Source organism: Psittacula echo (assembly GCF_963264785.1).
Source record: "Psittacula echo genome assembly, chromosome: 8".
NCBI classification, from domain to species: Eukaryota; Metazoa; Chordata; class Aves; order Psittaciformes; family Psittacidae; genus Psittacula; species Psittacula echo.
The window spans coordinates 1,717,897-1,731,520 of NC_137744.1; the positions used below are offsets into that span (position 1 = coordinate 1,717,897).

General features: G+C 53.4%; 1 protein-coding gene across 1 annotated transcript; it reads right to left on the bottom strand.

The window, feature by feature from the left end:
• Nucleotides 1-322: 322 nt before the first annotated feature.
• LOC308224700 (trimethyllysine dioxygenase, mitochondrial-like) lies at nt 323-13,290 on the bottom strand (the record flags this gene model as incomplete). Its single annotated transcript, XM_080624875.1, has 10 exons — nt 323-454; nt 1,608-1,746; nt 2,554-2,790; nt 6,253-6,372; nt 7,416-7,695; nt 8,426-8,602; nt 9,500-9,677; nt 11,449-11,607; nt 12,187-12,282; nt 13,105-13,290. 10 exons carry the CDS (start codon nt 13,288-13,290, stop codon nt 323-325), a joined length of 1,704 nt encoding a protein of 567 aa, XP_080481001.1.
• Nucleotides 13,291-13,624: the final 334 nt, after the last annotated feature.

The window sequence follows — 13,624 nt, forward strand, 5'->3', positions numbered from 1 at the left end:
GGCTGAACAGCAGGGATAAATGCAGAGTCCAGATCCTGAAGGCACTTGGTTGGAGGAGCACTTCCCGTGGAGTGATTAGCCCTTCCTGGGCAGAGCCAAGACAGTCTGAGGGGCTGGAGCAAGCAGGCTGGGTGCAGACAGCAAGAGGTGGCTGTGCTCAAAGGCAGAACAGGGTCCCGCAGAGCTCCCACAACTTCCTTTGGCTTCCACTTGCTCCCTCTCCTGAGCAGGCACTGGGAATGGCTCAGAGAGGGTGGAGGGCTTTGAGGTATGTGCAACATCGCCGGGGTGACAGCAGCAGGGCCCCGTGCACGTGGCCGGGCTAAGCCTGCAGTCCCAGCAGGCGCGCGGTGTTGAGCACATCGTCCCTCGTCAGGTAGCAGCCGCAGAGCTGGCGGTACCCGGTGAACGCCTCCCGCCCGTGCAGGACACGCCAGTTGTCTATGAACAGGGCCTGCAGGAGCAGAGAGGAGGCCATCAGCAGGGCAGCCACCACGGCCAGCACCCTCTGGCAGGACAGGTCTGAAAGCTGGAGGCCCCTCAAGACTGGAAGAGCAGGTGAGGGTTTGCCAGGGTGGGCATGTCCACTCCTGCTCATCACTGTCACACAGCACAAGAACACAGCCAGATGTTTCATGGGATCTAGCACAGCTCTCTACCTGAAGCAGCAGTTCTGCTCTGCTGCTCACCAGGAGTTAAAACACAAGGGCTAGCAAAGCACAGAGTCACATTACGGGCTGTTTCTTTGCTTTTCTACTGGAGAGGCTGGGCAGTAGTTCATCAGCAACAGAGGGGCCATCTCCTGCCTCTAGAGTGTCACTTCCCCCCAGCATCAACAGGAACAGAAGGGGGGGGCGGTTCTAAGATCATCCGTTTCCCTGCTGGATCCTCTCATTTCTGGGGCCCTGGGCTCAGGCTGAATCTAGGCCTGAAGGAATAAAACCCCTTCAAGCACACACAGCTGAATGAAGAAGCTATGCACTGCAACACCTTCAGGTCTACAACCTTGGCTCCAGCTCTTCAAGCTCTTCCAATGCTGAACCCAGCATCAGCCTTTCAAAGCACAGGGCAGAGCATTTTCCTTCCAATACCAAGGTGTGCTAAGGCATCTTAGCTGCTTCTGGGACACTGCCCAGCTCTCCTGTGACTCACTGCCAATGTGAGGGTTCAAAGATAACCTCAGAGCTGAAGTAAATTCAGCTTCCTACACCTCTGTATTTCCATCACACTGGAAGTTTCTTCTGGAAGAAGTCTGAGGTTGAACACCAGGTGTTCCCAGCCCCTCTGCTTCTGAGGATCCTCACTGCAGTGACTGAGAAGATCTTTCTCCTCTCCTCTAGCTGGGCCCAACTTTGCCCTGAGGCAGGGTTTGAACTAAACATTTCCACCTTACCTGGAAGCTCATATTCGTTTAGAACAGGAGGAACACATCCCCCTGCAACAGACGCCAGCACTGTAATACAGATCACCTTAGAAGAGTTGCAAAGAAAGCTGCAGTATGTGGAGCTTGCCTGAAGCAGTCACCTTAGTGGCAGCAAGCACATCCAAAGGACCATGCTTCCCTCCCTGCACAAAACCCAGGCGAGTCTCCCAGCTCCAAGCCCTACCTTGCCTGGCTTCAGTTTGACCCAGAGCTCGTTCTCTGGCCTCCGGAGCTCAGTGGTGAGGGTGCGGTGAGCAGCGTACCAGCGGTGCACAACGTCGTACGGCACCGTGTTGATGACAGCACGATCATAGTTGTTGTATCTACAAGCAAAGAAGAGGACAGAGACAGCCCATATGGCTCCACGAGCACAGCCAGGTATTCGCACAGGGAACCGCAGGAGCCTGGGGGACCAGGCAGTATTTAAGGGAGGCCAGAGAGATGACATGAGAGGTTACACTGCAAGTGCAGGACTGGCAGGAGAATACCCAGCACTGGGAGCAAGGAGTTTACTATCAAGTGTAAAACTGTTCTTGCTGGTGTCCTATGGAAGGATGTGCCGCAGCACAGGGCGAGGCCACAGGCTGTCAGAATAAGAGTGCAAAGCAGTGCTGAACAGGCTCCTGCACTCAGCCAGGCTGGCGTTCCAGAAAGCAGCCCAAATTTCCTTTGGAAGTGGTGCAGTCCACACTCTCCCTGTATGCCAGGCTGATTCCTAGAGGCTTTTTCAAAGAAGGGCTGAATCCTACTGCCTCTCAAATGAAAAGAGATGGGGGCATGGAGCTGAAGTGAGGATGAGAGGAGTGAAAAGCCAGAGCTCAGCACTGACACCCATCCTTGTCTGGGTGGTTCTGACACATTCTCTAAAGCAGCCGTGTACAGCCCAGGAGGAAACATGGGCTGTCCCTGCGGCTTCACCCCTGCCCCTCAGGTATAGATTGGTTTTTCATAGAACCACAGGCTGGTTTGGGTTGGAAAGCACCTTAAATCTCATCCAGTTCCAACCCCTGTCCTGGGCAGGGGCACCTTCCATTAGAAGGTGTCAGTTTAGGATACCTCTTGAAACCCCTCCCCTGTCTACCACAATCCCCTTGCCTCCCCATTAGCAAGAGGCCTCACATGGGTGTTACCTGATGAGATAAAGCTCATTGTTCCAGGGGCAGACACTGAGAACTGGCCCAATTCCAATCATGTGGTTGTGGCAGTCTCCCACACTCTCGACATGCTCGTGCTTCAGCGGGACCTTGGTGAGCAGCTCAAATTGGTCTGGGGCACGCTGGAGAACCCACTCTGCCGCATAGAAACCATCCACCAGCAGCGTCCGCCCACCCGTGCCCTCGTGCTTCAGGCAGTGGAACACTTGGATGCTGCATGAGCAAGAGAAACCAGAGCATGAAGACCCCTTGGCTGCCTGTCCCGTGGCCAAAGTGCTCCCCATCAGGTGTAGGTGGATGCAGCCACCCTTCTGGTTTCACTGAGGCCTGCCAGGGAATGGAGACAGACCAGCAATTAACAGCTGTGCCTGCCGGTTCTTAAGGCCTAATCTACACCAACTCAGAACAAGAGGACAGTGAAGAAATGCTGGTTGTACTTTTGGAGTTGTCAGGAAGTACGAGGGTGTCCAGGGTGACTCTCATTCAAAGGCACAAACATTATGGTCTCCCACAGGGCAACACATTAAAGACCCTTTGGAAAGCCTGGAGGAGTCCCCAGCGAGCATCTTACCTACAGGCACATCCCTCCCTAGTGGGAAACCGTCCAACTCAGCTTCTGTCCTTCCATTACTTCTCCGAAGCTTCCCTCTTCCTCTGTCCAAGCAAGGTGGGCATTGCGCTGTTAGGAGCAAACACCCAGGAGCTGCCTCCAGCCACCTCCCCTTGTTAGAAAATGAACTGTTACCTTCTGGGAAAGCCTTTACCTTCTGCTCTCCCTTCAGGGCCTCTGAACCCAGTCCCACAGCAGGGGATGGGGCAGCACCTCCCAGCTCCACACTCACCAACACCTTTTCACCTGGGTGCTCTATTCACCCTTTACAAAGTCAGTGCAGGAGCACTGGAGCAAAGGCCACTCTGTGCCTCAAAGGCAACAACCTCCTCCTGCAGCTCAGGGCTCTGAAGAAGCCTCTTCTCTGGGCAGGCTCTTTGGTACCTGAGGAGCTGGATAATAAGTTGCAGTCTTTCCCATAGCTTGGGGATTTTCTATCCTCTACCCTTTGTAATAACTTAACCTGAGACTTGTCAGGTCTCAGCCAAAGCAGTGGGGAGGAAGCAGACATTGAAATGAACCCATCTTTCTTGAAAAACACCTCATTTCACTCAGAAGCAGGTCAAAGACTCAAGCGTTTTGGCAGCAAGTCTGGAAGAGGCTGGGAAGAAAGGATTTCTGGCAGAGATGGGGGATCAGGAAAGCCAAAAATTCATGTTCTTCCTGCACAACTCTGGCTTTGCAGAACTACAAGCATCAATGGTTAGCTCTACTAATTAAGCCCATGTTGCCCTTGCTTGAGGCACTTCAGCTGGCTGCAGATGGAAGGTTCCCTACCTGAAAGGAACCCTTCCAAGTGGAAAGGAAAGATACAAAAAGAGCTAATGAGCTCTATAGTTCTGGCACCGAGCAGTCACATCAAAGCCCTTTTGAAGGCTGAAGTGCTGGTCTTATTTGATGTTGGGGGAGATTTTGTGAGCTCCTAAACCAAGTCAGCCAAGCAGGTCACACCAGGCAGGTCTCTGCAAACCATGGGTTCTGCACTCAGCTGTTAACTGGAAACAGAGAAGCCAACCACATGCAGTGTGGGGCAGCACCTGTGCTCTGTGTACTTCAGCTGCACAGAGCACAATCAAATCCACTGACTTTGCTCCTGACATCGAGCTGCTTCCCAAAAGCTTCCTGCCCGGCAGGGCACAGACAGGGCTCAGGCTGCTCTGAGATCCACCTGCAGTCAACACATCTCCCCCCTTAGTCCCCCTCTGCTTTCCCAGCTCTGCACTGCAGACCTTTCCCATTCGGGTGTTTAGCAAGTTACAGCCTCACTTGGGAAGAGCTGATCCTGCCCCGGGGCAGGAGGTGTGGATTGGGTGACTTCTCTTTGCAGCCTCATTTGCAGGAGATCACATTACCTCCACACATCTCCCCCAGGCTATTTCCCCTCTTGACTCAGATAAAAGCAGACAAAAACACTACTCAGGCTAGAAATTAAGCCTGAAGTCTCTTGCACTTCCCCCTGATCTGCTGCCTTTCCGCCTCCAGCTGCGTATCAAACTCGCACCCAAAGGCTGTACCAGAAGAGCAGTTTGCAGAACAGCATTTGTGAACCAATGCTGCAGCTACAAAACGCTTTTTAAAGCACAGAAGGGTGTGAGCTGGGGGAGCCTGGCTTCTGCCCACCTGCAGGGCTGCAACCCTGCCAAAATGCAGCCCCCAACCTGTGTGAACTGGTGCAGAGCAAGGTGAGCAGGGCCTCTGAGGTACCTCTCCACGCTGTGCCAAGGGGAGCTGCTCTCCCTCCTCTCCCGAAGCTCCTCAGCCCGCACAGCTGGCCCGATGAGGGTGAGGAGGGTTCGCCCCAATCAGCAGGGGTAAGGCAAAGCAAACCTGTCCAGCAGCAGCTTTGTTCAACAGCTCATGAGGGGCGCTTGCTGCAGGGGAAGCTCTGCTTTGCCACATGTACCCAAAAGACACCTCAACCCAGCTGCTCACCCCCACAAATGCTGTGTGGCACCTCAGAGGCTCTGAGAAGAGACTGTGAGAGAAGCTTCAGGGTAGCACAGGAACGACCACAGCATTCAGCCGCCTTTGTGACTACAAGGGCTACTTGAACCACAGCAATACCAAGCTGCAGTCACTATCTAACAGCCAAGTCCTTCACTGCCTGCATTCTGGAAGCCCCAGAAGTTCCAAGCATAGGGAAAAGTGACCTACAGACTTCCGCCACTGCACAGGGATCAGACACGACCTGGAATTGCTGAGTGACCAGTGCAAGTTGAGACAAGGGGGGCACAAAATTACAAAATGAAACATATAAACGTTTAGAATCAGTTTTAAGTAATGTTAAGTTTGACGGCTTTGTAACAGTAGCAATGGAAAATTACTGAGGTGCATGACACACAGAAAAAAAATAGCGTACAGCTAGAGAACATACTGAGAATTCTTGTGTAAGATAAACCGCTGTAGTTGACGTAGTTTTAGGCCCTATGACCTTAGTACAAAATGAGTGTAAGAAAAACAGGCTAGAAGAACAGGACACAAGGATAAGGAGTATCTGGGAATGGCAGGTTTCCAGGATGGGCTGCAGTTAAACTAAGTGGTAAGTAGGAGGATAGGAGGACTATTGTGTCTCTGGTGCTAACAAACCAATTAAGCTGGTATAAACATCTACTGGGTGCTTCAAAGGCTGCCAGAAGTGATGAAGATTCTTGGAAGAAATAAACGACCCTCAGAGACCACCACCACATTTTTGTATGCATGTGGGGAACTTTTTAGAAAACGATGTAATCCATCCGTAGCCTCATGAATATGTATGTATGCCCAGTGGCTGTATAAGGACGGCTTGTGCAGCAATACGGGGACACGCGTTAGGAGGAGCTATCCCCCGTGTCTGCCGGCGCCGCAATAAAGAATCACAGAATCCCAGAATCCCGAGGGTTGGAAGGGACCTCAAAAGATCATCTAGTCCAAGCCCCCTGCAAGAGCAGGGTAACCTAGAGTACATCACACACCTGCTTGTCAACTTGAAAACTTTGTTGGCAAGTTTGTTCCTGGAGTTGTCTCTGAATCAAAGTACATCCCAGCATCAGCACTGGAGACAGCACAGCCCCAGCAGAAGCACTCACCCACAGGGCTCCTGGAAGTAGGTTGTGTCTGTGTGACGATCCAGAGCCAGCTTGGTGTAGGCAGTGTCTCCCCGGGAGAAGTCCGAGGTGAAGTACCACATCCTACCATAAATGGTCTCCCTGCAAAAGGGACAGGCAGTTACAGCATGGGCTGAGGGAGCAGCGGGTGGGAAAGCAGATCCCCTCCTGCTTTGAGGTCACTCCCCTCCAGCCTCTGCACAGAGGAAATTAAAGCAGAACAACAACATTCACACTGCCAAGAGCTGGTGCTTCTTGTGCCTCCTCCAGTGTTCAACTTCTCACTCTCCTCCCCAAAAGACTGATGGGAACTGTCAAACCAAGGAAGCCCCTGAGCGGCACGAGGAGCTGCCAGGGCACAGCCAGCCCCTGCCTGCACCCACCCACCACCAAGCCTGCTTCTGTTCTCAGGATCTTGTGTTTTCTGCCACCTTCCCCCCTACAACATGCACAGAAGGAGACAGACAGAGGGACAAACTGTGCTCAGGGGCTAAGGGGGAGGGTACCTGGAGCAAAAAGCTGCCTGCATATTCCTTGGAACCCCTCATTTCTATTTATTTCTACTCATTAGAAGCAATCCCTCCTCTCCCAGCGGCGTAAGGCAAGTCAAAGTGTTTCTGCAGCTTGGACAAGAGTTGAAACACAAACCCTGTCCTGCCATGCTGTTGGGCTGTTTTAAACACAGCAGAAACATTTCTCACTGTTTTTCTTCAGTGAGAGCTACAAACTGGTTCTGATCTCCCTGGCTCCCAGGGCCACGGCTGCCCTCCTGACCTTCCAAGTCATAACAGGAAATGCTTCTCTGGGCAAAGCTCTGCTCTTCCCAAACAGGCCACTTCCTCCAGTTCCTCCTCTCTGTGCACAGCCCCACTGTCACAAAAGTCACCACACGCTCCCGAGGCAGCTGCACAGCCTCATGATCCAGCCCTCACCCAGGAAGAGGCAGATCCCACAGTGCAACACTCCAGCTCGGTTCCAGCACAGTGGCCAAGGCTGTGGAAGACGCAGATGTTTGCTTTGCAAACCAGGCCACACTGCACGACACACAGGACAAGGCAGCAGCACCTTCCCAACCAGCTGAGCAGTCTGCCCTTCACAGCTCCTGACAAAGCTGTCACTGGCATTCCCAGGGCAGCCCCTGTTACCTGATCAAGCTGATCCTTTCTGCCACGATTTCTGTGTCCTCTTTGGTGGGCGCAACATTCTCCACAAAAGCGATGCCATAAAGCAGGAAGTTCTGCAGGAATTCCTTCGGCCCCGCATCTGTCTCCAGGAAGCTCCGGCGGTCCACGGAGGGCACCTGGGCCTGCCGGTAGATTTCAGCATTCCAGAGGATGCGGGGCTGCATCACCTGCTGCTTCTGCCCCTCGTAGCTGTTCTTCACCAGCCACTCCAGCCCATAGCGCGTCACGTGCCCATCCGGCCCTGAGGCGAGGGACCAGAGTCACAGTCACCACCAGTGCATGCCACAGCCCCAGGTCATGATCAGCACACCCACCAGCCTCAGACAGTCCTCACCCTGTTAATTTGTCTGGTGACAGACTCTTTGCACCCTGATGCCACCCACACTAATGTCTGGTTCAGGCTACAAGTCCTGAAAGCATCACTGTTGCTGCAAGGAGCCAAATTCAGAGCCAAGGGCCTCAACTTCAGTGGTTCTGGGCTTTGCTGACAGAACTCCATGAGGAAGTTGAGCACTGAAGACCAGCCCATAACTAAGGGTAAGTTACAACAGAAGGGAGAGAGCAACTGAGAAGGACGGACAGAAAACGTGAGTTCTGACCAGGGATACCCGCTCAAACAGCAGGAAAAAGGAACCCAACCGTTTCTTGACCAGTCTGCTCAGTCCCTGCATTGCTGCTGGGTTCAAACCAACCAGTGAAACACCAGACACTGAAGATACTCACATCTCTACCCAAAAACGGCTGGCGAGGAGGGGGAGGAAAACACAGCCACACATTTAAGACCGAGACATGTTACAGCAACCCCAACTGTTTAAAATCTGCTTAGGGCCAGATCTCTTCCCAAAACAGCTACTGATTTAGAGACAAGGCTGTCCTCTCCCAGCACACCTAAGACCAGGATCCATCACCGAGGCTCCCTCCAAGCAGGGCTGGTGGCCCAGAACCCATGGAGCAGGCGCTTTGCTACCTACAGGTGAGGAAGAGCGTGGTCTCATCCACTCGCACAGCCTTAGGTTTGATGGCCAGGTCCACGCTGGCTGTGTCCAGGCTGCGCTGGTTGGTCTTGGCATTGTAGCAGGAGCCGGAGCAGCAGTGGTCCCGCAGCCACACAAAGTCCAACCGCATCAGTGTGTTGGCGTACCTGAGCTCTGCAGAGGAGGCCGGGCTCAGAGCTGCACTGGTGCCAACAGGCGGAACCATCACCCAGAACTGAGCCCACAGGTTAGGATCCCACTGACTGACAGGGGATGCACAGCTGGTTTGTCACACTACGCAGTGTCTTCATGGAAGGCCTGGCTGTCACTGAGCTCACCATGGGCTCCCTTCTTACCTAGCTCACCCTGCAGCAGGAAGGAGTAGAGCTAACATGCTGCTCACGTAATTACCTCTTTCATTTCTCTTCAAGTAGTAAATTCAGAGCTGTACATAACCTAGCTGCAGATCCCAGTACAGTAATACAGGTAAGAGTCAAACAAATAATCACCCCAACATCCAAGCTACACAAAGGCTACAAACCCCACCAAGACCTTGAGGCAAGGCCTTGATATCCATTTAGTGTTAAAGCCTCTCCTCCTCGTTCCATTCCAGGACAGCTTGGGAATGCTCAAAGCCCTTCAGAAGGGGGAGCCAGCAGGGAAAAGAGGAGAGCGCTTCCTGCTCGAGTCCCACTCAGCTCTGAATCCAAGTATCCAAGGTCACTTTGCAGTGGGAAAGCAACAATATCCTTTCTTGGGGCCACTGTGTGGGATAAAAGAACAAACAATTCCCCTTGCTTCTGAGTGACCCAAGTACCAACATCTAACTGGCCTCAGCAGACAGAGGCTGGACCAGACCAAACAGGTCCCGGGGAAATCTGTGCCTCGGTTGCCAAGTCACCTCCAAACCCAGGACAAAAGTCAGTCCTGCCTTTGGGAATTCCCAGAAGGAACATGGAACACAGAGACCAGCGTGCACCCCTCTAGCACAGCCCATTTCAGAAGAACACAGGTAACTGAAATCACTCCCAGGGACTGGCTGGGAGCAGGGACACGGGAGCCAGCACGTACCGAGGTGGTCGTGGTGTAACTGCCAGGCACACTTGAGGGACTCCGGCACCGTGTGGTGGCAGCGAGTGGCAGCAGCGAGGACGGGCCTGGTGTCACCGGGCGGCCGCAGCAAGGCAGGGCTGGAGCTGCCACACAGCCGGAGAAGCCCCACCAGCCTCTGACGCCACATCCTGAGCTGCTGGGAGAGATGGGACAGAACTGGTGACACTGGTGACACACAGGGGGTGACACACACACAGGGACACACACACACGGGGGTTGCTGCTGCTGCCCAGCCTAGCCCCAGCCCCACATCCCCATGCCAGGCACTGGCAGCACTCTGGGAAAGCTGGACTCATCCCCACAATCACCACTGATGGACACAAGAGGTGAGAGAGAGCTCGTGCACTGAGGAGGGGAGAAGTGGGTGGGATCAAAGGAAAGGCTGATGAGAGCTGGGAGGCCCATTTTCAGGCTCTTCTCTCTTGTTGGCCTCCCCCCCTTTCTGGGATAAGGGCAGGAGAGGAGCAGGAGGGAAGCTGGTGCTGCACGTGAGCCCTGCTTGCCCCCAGCTCCTGCCCATCACTCACCGACAGCAATGAACTGTCAGGGGCTCAGGGAGCTCTCTCACCAACCTCAGCCCATCCAATGCAGCAGCAACAGACACAGGGTGTCTCCTGCTTTGTGACTCCCATAAATCACAGCAGAAAACAGTCCTGGGAAACAAATGAACGCCCAGGATTTACCAGGCAAAGCAATTCCAGAAGGGACTGCAACGTGCTGCCAAAGCCTCATCTGCTGCAGGTCTTGGCCTCTCTCTGGCCTCCCCACTTTGAATTCCCCATTCCTGGCCAGAACTACAGAGCTATAGGACAGAGGGAAAGTGACCTTGGGTAGAGGCACAGGAACTGGAGGAAACCAGGGATTAGGTCAGTTCTAGAAGAGCACCAAAACACTGAGGAGGAGGACGAGGAGGATCTCTGCTGCCGCTGAAGGACACCACCAGCACGGAAGAGAATCCAACCAGGGTTAATCTTTGCCTGGAGATCATGGGACCATTTCTCAGAGGGAGATCTGTAACGACTCCTCAATTCAAGGGCAAAACCTTCCAAGCATTAAGATGTGAAGCCACACAGAGCACCCTGTCCTGGTCATCCATTCCTGGAGGGCAGGTCTCAACCCAGCAGGATTTAACAGCGCTTTGGTCTCAAATGCACAGAAATGTGGCACCACTGGGGAGACACAGACTCGGGGAGCTTTCCTTATCGAAGACCTGTGATTTTCCTCCATGCTTTCTCAACACTGGAGCTGTGGCTGCCCCACCTGCTTCTCCACTCCAGAGCTGAAGATTGCAGAGCTCTCGAAGTATATTTATATATATAACAGCCTTACTAGGCTGTTTTTCATTCCCTGGTGTAGAACTGTCCAGTGATACAGTTTTGCTAGGCTCAGCCGTATTTATTGACAGGACAGAAAAGGCAAAAAGCGGAGCATCGTCAGGGTGCAGTGGAATTGTAAAAAACCAATCTTTTAAATCTATAACAATGAGCGGCCAGTCCTGAGGAATAGCAGTGGGTGAGGGCAGGCTTGCTGCAAAGGGCCCATGTCTTCCAGAACAGCATTTACTGCCCAGAGGTCCTGCAAAAGCCTCCACTTTCCTGACTTTTTCTGGATAGCAAAGATCGGTGTGTTCCAAGGGCTTTGAGTTGGAACTGTATGTCCCATCCGCAGTTGCTCATTCACAGGATCGTTGAGATGTCACAGCTTTTCTGCAGTCAGAGGCCACTGATCAACCCAGACAGGTGTAGCCGTAAGCCATGTCAGTTTTAGGGTAAGCTGCTCATCAGTGGCTCCTAGATAAAATTTTGTAGCCGCACGTTCCATTGGGATAGTGCCTCTCGTCCCCACAGTGTCACCGGAATTGGGAGGAGCAGAGGCTTAAGCGTTGCCGCTCGGTTCTCAGGACCTACAATTAGTATCAGAGATTTGCTCTGGTAGGGACTTATGTGGCCGCCTATCCCAGTCACCGAGGTCTGGGCCGGCTCCGAATCCCAATGCAGAGGCCAATCTTGGACCGCAATGATGGTAACATCCGCGCCTGTATCTATCAGACCATTGACAGTTATTTCCTGATTGACGGAATTACAGACCTTACAGCTGAACATTGGTCTTTTTGGTTTTAAGTCCTCAGTCCAATAAACCATTGGGACCCCGGTGGAGCCGAAACCTTTCTCTAGTCTTTGGGAATCAGTCAAAGTTTTTTGATTCTCATCCTGCATCGCAAAAAACGGGATGAGCTGGGCGATTTGGGATCCCACTGGTATAAAACACAGGGGTTGAGGGGTCCACACCGTAATTTTTATTTCCCCTTTATAGCCCGCATCAATTACCCCTGGCAGCACGAACAGGCCCATAAGGGTGGTGGAGGAGCGTCCCAGGAGCGGGGCTTGTCCTTCCGACAGGGGCCCTTGTACTCCAGTGGGTATAGCTACAGGCTTTGAATCTACTAAGTGTGTAGACTGGGAGGGGCCAAGTCCAACCTGGCACTGCTTCGGCTGGCTGCCCTGAGTTGGTTGCTGTCACCCCTATCCACGCGCCCTGGGGGCCCTGGGGAACACTTGGTATCCTCGCGCCCTTCCCCTTGGTGCTTCGGTGTCAAGTTTCCCTACACCAGGGATTCTGGTAGGAATTTCCCCTCCTTGTCGTACCTTGACCTGCAGTGATTGGCATAGTGCCTGCCTTTTCCGCGCCTTGGGGATATTCGGGGGCCCTTTGGGCAGTCCCATCTCATATGGCCCATCTGGCTGCAGGAAGAACAAGCCCCCTGTACTTGACAAGCGGCAAAGGCTTGGGTCACAGTTTGCATTTGCCACGTCTGGGTTCCCACTACATTACAAGCCTCCACCACCTGGGGGATATTTGCATCAGGATTAGCCGCTGGTAGCGAATCAAGGATCTTTTTGCAATCGACATTAGTGTTGGCTACCACAAGTTTCTTTAAAAGAACTTGACGGGCTTCAGGGTGTTCAGTCTGTCACTCTAACACATCATTTAGCCGGTCAATAAACCTCATATATGGTTTGGTAGCTTCTTGTTTTATAGTGGCGAAGGACTTTGAATCACCCCCATGTCCCTCAGGAAGGCTAAACATGGCTTTCAACGCTTCATTCTGTCCGTGGACCAGAGCCTCTCTAACAATCCACAACTGTACATTATGCTCACGAAAGGGTCCCTCACCCAGTAGAACATTGGGCCCGATACCTTATCGGGGATCCCCCTGCTGGCGCCCCACATCTTCTGTGGCAACACGCTCACAGGTATCCCTCCAAGCCTGCTGCTACATCATATGTTGAGTCGGGGTTAATATTATCTGCGCCAAAGTGCATCAGGCATTGGGAAGCATCAAGATGGTATTAAAAACTGACTGAATGAGACCTTTCATTTATGGTGAGTGGAGCCCAGACTCCTTTACACCACGTCGAATCTCCTTAATCAGGCTCCATTGGAATCCTTCCCATTCCGCTGCCCCATTTGCTTGTAAAAGGACAGGCATGGCGAGCGCTTTCAAGCACTCTACATCCCCTTCTGCCTGGTCTCTGGCAGTCTCAATACATTCCAACCCCCACACAGCAGCCCTTGGAGGAACAGCGGCACAGGTGCTCGTTGTCCACGGTGTCACTTGACCACTCCACCTTCTTGCCCAGCTTCCGCTTGCGCAGATTCAGCGTCAGGCTGGAGTTCTCTGGCTCGGCAGCACCGATCTCAGTAACGGTGGTGCTGCCACAGCCGCCAGTCTCCGCTGCCCGTGCCATGGACCCAGGCTGGTGTCAACGGGAAGGGGAAGGGGGCCTGGCCACCACCGAGGCCCCGGAATGAGCGTGGAGATTCGGGAAGGGCCGGGCCGGACCGCTGTCGCTGCTGCCCCGGTGCAGTGCCCACCGACACCCCTGCATCCTGGAAACCAGCTCTAAAGACTGCGTCTGGGAAGCTGTAGCGTGAGCTCGCGCATGGCCTTCGCTTCCCTCCCTGCCCTCATATGCCCGGCTATTTCCTCGCTCGGGCTCTGTGGCTGTGAAGGCAGAGACAGAATGCATCGACAGAAGGTCCCCAAAGGCAGAAAGGGAAGTCATGGGGAGGGGCCTGGAG